We start from the raw sequence: 2920 nt of genomic DNA, 5'->3' as shown, positions 1-2920 counted from the left end.
CGTAATTATAGTCGCCAATCAAGGCTAATTTGGACGCACGATAGAATGAACGAGAAACGAGTTCGTTTTAGGATTTTCTAATCCGAAACTGGACTGTACGCGCTCCGTCCTGAAAGTGAATTAAACGCAACTCTTCATCTGGCCTCACTTGGCTCCTATATATCTGTCGCTTTTGCTCTCAACCTTTTCCAACGTAAAAATTTAGTTGAGTTGCAGGTTAGAAGTTGGAGCTCAACAGCCTCTCTGGCTTCCCACTCCCAAAGAACCAAGAAAGAAACTCTCTCTCTCTTTGAAAATTCAGACAATGGCTGCTGTTGTCGAAGATACTGAGGTTGGCTTTGAAGAAGCAATGTCGTGGCTGCCTTCTCACGTTCTCGATGAGGCAGTATGGGACACCAAAAAGGATAGGGTCTTGAATCTTGCTCTATTCACCAATGTCTTTACAGCTAAATCTTCTTTCTTCAGTGTCGTTTCACTAAAACAGTCTGCTGATTGATTCCTCAGAAAGTTTATGTGTATTTATTGGAATTTTCTGTTAATTACAGGATGATATGAAGTATCATTCTCATCGCCATCGTCCAAAGTTGCCTACTGAGCCCTTTTCACCGGTACTCATCTCTTCTATTCATTTCCCTTTTAAACCCATATATCTCTATATATATGAAAGACACTTGATCGTCGTTGATGGAAACTGCAAAACTTTCTCTCCTCTTCTGTGTTTTTTCTTCTTTCGGCTCTGGGATATTCTTGGGAAATAAAGTGGGCATTCTTCTGAGATATTTTTGGATTGTTATGATGCTGCCAACTCTGAAACAAGTGGATGCAAATGTTGGGATCTGGGGAGAAAATCATAAAAATTTTCGAGACCGGAAATTATGGGATGACAAACAAGCATCTGTTGACTGGAGAGATAATTTACAGGATACTATCCATTCGGTCCTGGACTTTCTTAGTGGTCATATGGGAAATGGGATCCATTGGGAAATTTTTAGTAATTTTTTTTCTTTTATAGTAAAATTTGGCTTCATCTACCCTTTTATTAAACTAGTGATTACTCCTAATTAGGAAATATCAGTACTAGTGACTGTATTCTTCTTCTTTTTTATACAGCAAAATTTGGTCTGAGCTTCCCTTAAGTTAATTTCCAACTAGCAATGACTCCTACTTAGGAAATATTAGTAATATTGGCCGTATTCTTCTTTTTATAACCACAAAAATGACAATTAAATTACATCATTAGCTGTAATTTTCTTTATGATGTATTTTTTTTTCTCATATGTCGTTTAAAATAATTTGATTTTTTTTATTCACAATCTTTTAAATTTTTTTCAAATTTATTCATTTATATGCATATGGTCCTAATATAAACAAAATCTGTGACGAAGTGCATAGGAAGACATGAACATTAAATTTGTTCATTTATCAAAGTTTTTACAAATGAAAAAAAAATCGAATTTTTTATGTTATGGTTAATTGTGCAATTTATTTCACAAACGATAATTATTTTAAAAAAAATTATAACTAGTAATTTCCTCTGATGTATTGTAACTGAATATAATAATGTACCGAATTGAATGAGTGGTTAAATAAAGCGAATTTGTAATTAAGGATGGTAAATAAAATTAAAACATATTTGTAGTCATTTATGTTAATTGGTCTTGGCCATTTTTCTCTGGTAATATTTAGTTTATTTCGAGGGAGTTGTTTTTTTATTTCTCTGGTAATATTTTATTAGTATTTCTGATCAATTCATCATCACATTAATTTTCTTGGATAACCAATGATTTTGATTCACTGAGATTCTGATTTCTTTTCCTTTTTAACATGCATATATTTCATAAGCACTCGAAGGCTAGCTCAAGACGACACCACAAACTAAGAAATTGGAGCAACTGGGCATCAGGAGGACCTGGAATGCAGGCTTTTTTCCTAGATTCTGGCCAAAAGTCAGGCGGGACTGGTGTTTTCCTTCCTCAAAGGGCTGGCAACAACTTTCAGTCTAGCAGAAAACCAGGTAACATTTCCATTCTAGTATAACGTAAATCCCAAAGCTTCAAATAGATTTGTGATAATCGATTATGTTAAAACGTTTCATTGTTTGGTGCAGCTTGCTCTCCAGTTCTCCTCCCTTCCCGGGTTGTTCAAGCTCTCAACTTGAATGTTCATGAATTAGGCCTGCAAATTTCTCCCCGGCGAGGTATACCTCTAACTATAATTAAGCTTTGGTTTTTGTTTCCACATAATAATTAATTAGTTTTTTTAATCTTGACTTTTGTTGCTAAAACGGTATATATTTGCATGCAGATCCCAAAAATAACACAAGACGTGGAGAATTGAATTCATTGAATAATAAAAATGGGAAGGATGTATCAACAAAACGTTGTGTTATTTCCCAGAATGAAAATACTTCGCCGGAGATATTTCTTCCCAAGGAATGGACTTACTAGCCTCTCAAGACTTCCAAAGGCCAACTTTATTTTATCTGTTACCCCCAAAACTCATAAAAGCTAAATTAAGCATTAGGTTTATGATTGTGCTACTGAGTGCTAATGATCGAGTAATGTATCATAAATAATGAGTGCACAAATCCTCCATGTGATTGATTACCGTAATTTATTTAAATAAAAATACTCCATTCATTTCTTATTCTTAGAATTTGGGGATAAGATGCTCTTCGCTTCTAAAAAATTGGAGACATCCCTTTCTTTGTTTTGCCTCCAATTATCAAATGACACATGGCACAAAAAAATTTATTTATTACTTTTACTACATTACACTTTTTTCTCATTCTATATATGTGAATCGATATCTAACATTACTCAACTCTAATAAGCAAGATAATGATACTCGAACACCAATCTTAGATAATTACTATCGAACTCGATTGTAAATAATAATTTTTAATTTTATATGTATTAGT

The 2920-nt window shown here is 33.7% G+C and overlaps 1 protein-coding gene across 2 annotated transcripts; it reads left to right on the top strand.

Annotated features, from left to right (window-relative positions):
• The first annotated feature begins 205 nt into the window (after positions 1 to 205).
• Positions 206 to 2636, top strand: LOC110414160 (uncharacterized). 2 transcript variants are annotated; one of them, XM_021425227.1, is made up of 5 exons: positions 206 to 409; positions 546 to 608; positions 1843 to 2014; positions 2108 to 2197; positions 2305 to 2636. In XM_021425227.1, the coding sequence occupies exons 1-5, from the start codon at positions 305 to 307 to the stop codon at positions 2445 to 2447; spliced, it is 573 nt and encodes a 190-aa protein (XP_021280902.1). In that variant the 5' UTR covers positions 206 to 304; the 3' UTR covers positions 2448 to 2636. The 2 variants fall into 2 exon arrangements, with proteins under 2 accessions (XP_021280902.1, XP_021280901.1); XM_021425226.1 differs by having other exon boundaries at positions 206 to 445.
• Positions 2637 to 2920: the final 284 nt, after the last annotated feature.

Source organism: Theobroma umbraticum, unplaced genomic scaffold (assembly GCF_002168275.2).
Source record: "Theobroma umbraticum cultivar Fairchild unplaced genomic scaffold, ASM216827v3 scaffold_4.1, whole genome shotgun sequence".
Taxonomy (NCBI): Eukaryota; Viridiplantae; Streptophyta; class Magnoliopsida; order Malvales; family Malvaceae; genus Theobroma; species Theobroma umbraticum.
Note: the sequence above shows the minus strand (reverse complement) of the source record. Positions and strands in the feature narration are given on the sequence as shown.

Coding starts and splice junctions, on each gene's coding strand:
- LOC110414160 (XM_021425226.1), top strand. CDS start 305: ATGGCTGCTGTTGTCGAAGATACTGAGGTTGGCTTTGAAGAAGCAATG. Junction 446..545: donor TATTCACCAATGTCTTTACA/GCTAAATCTTCT, acceptor TGTTAATTACAG/GATGATATGAAGTATCATTC. Junction 609..1,842: donor CTACTGAGCCCTTTTCACCG/GTACTCATCTCT, acceptor ATATTTCATAAG/CACTCGAAGGCTAGCTCAAG.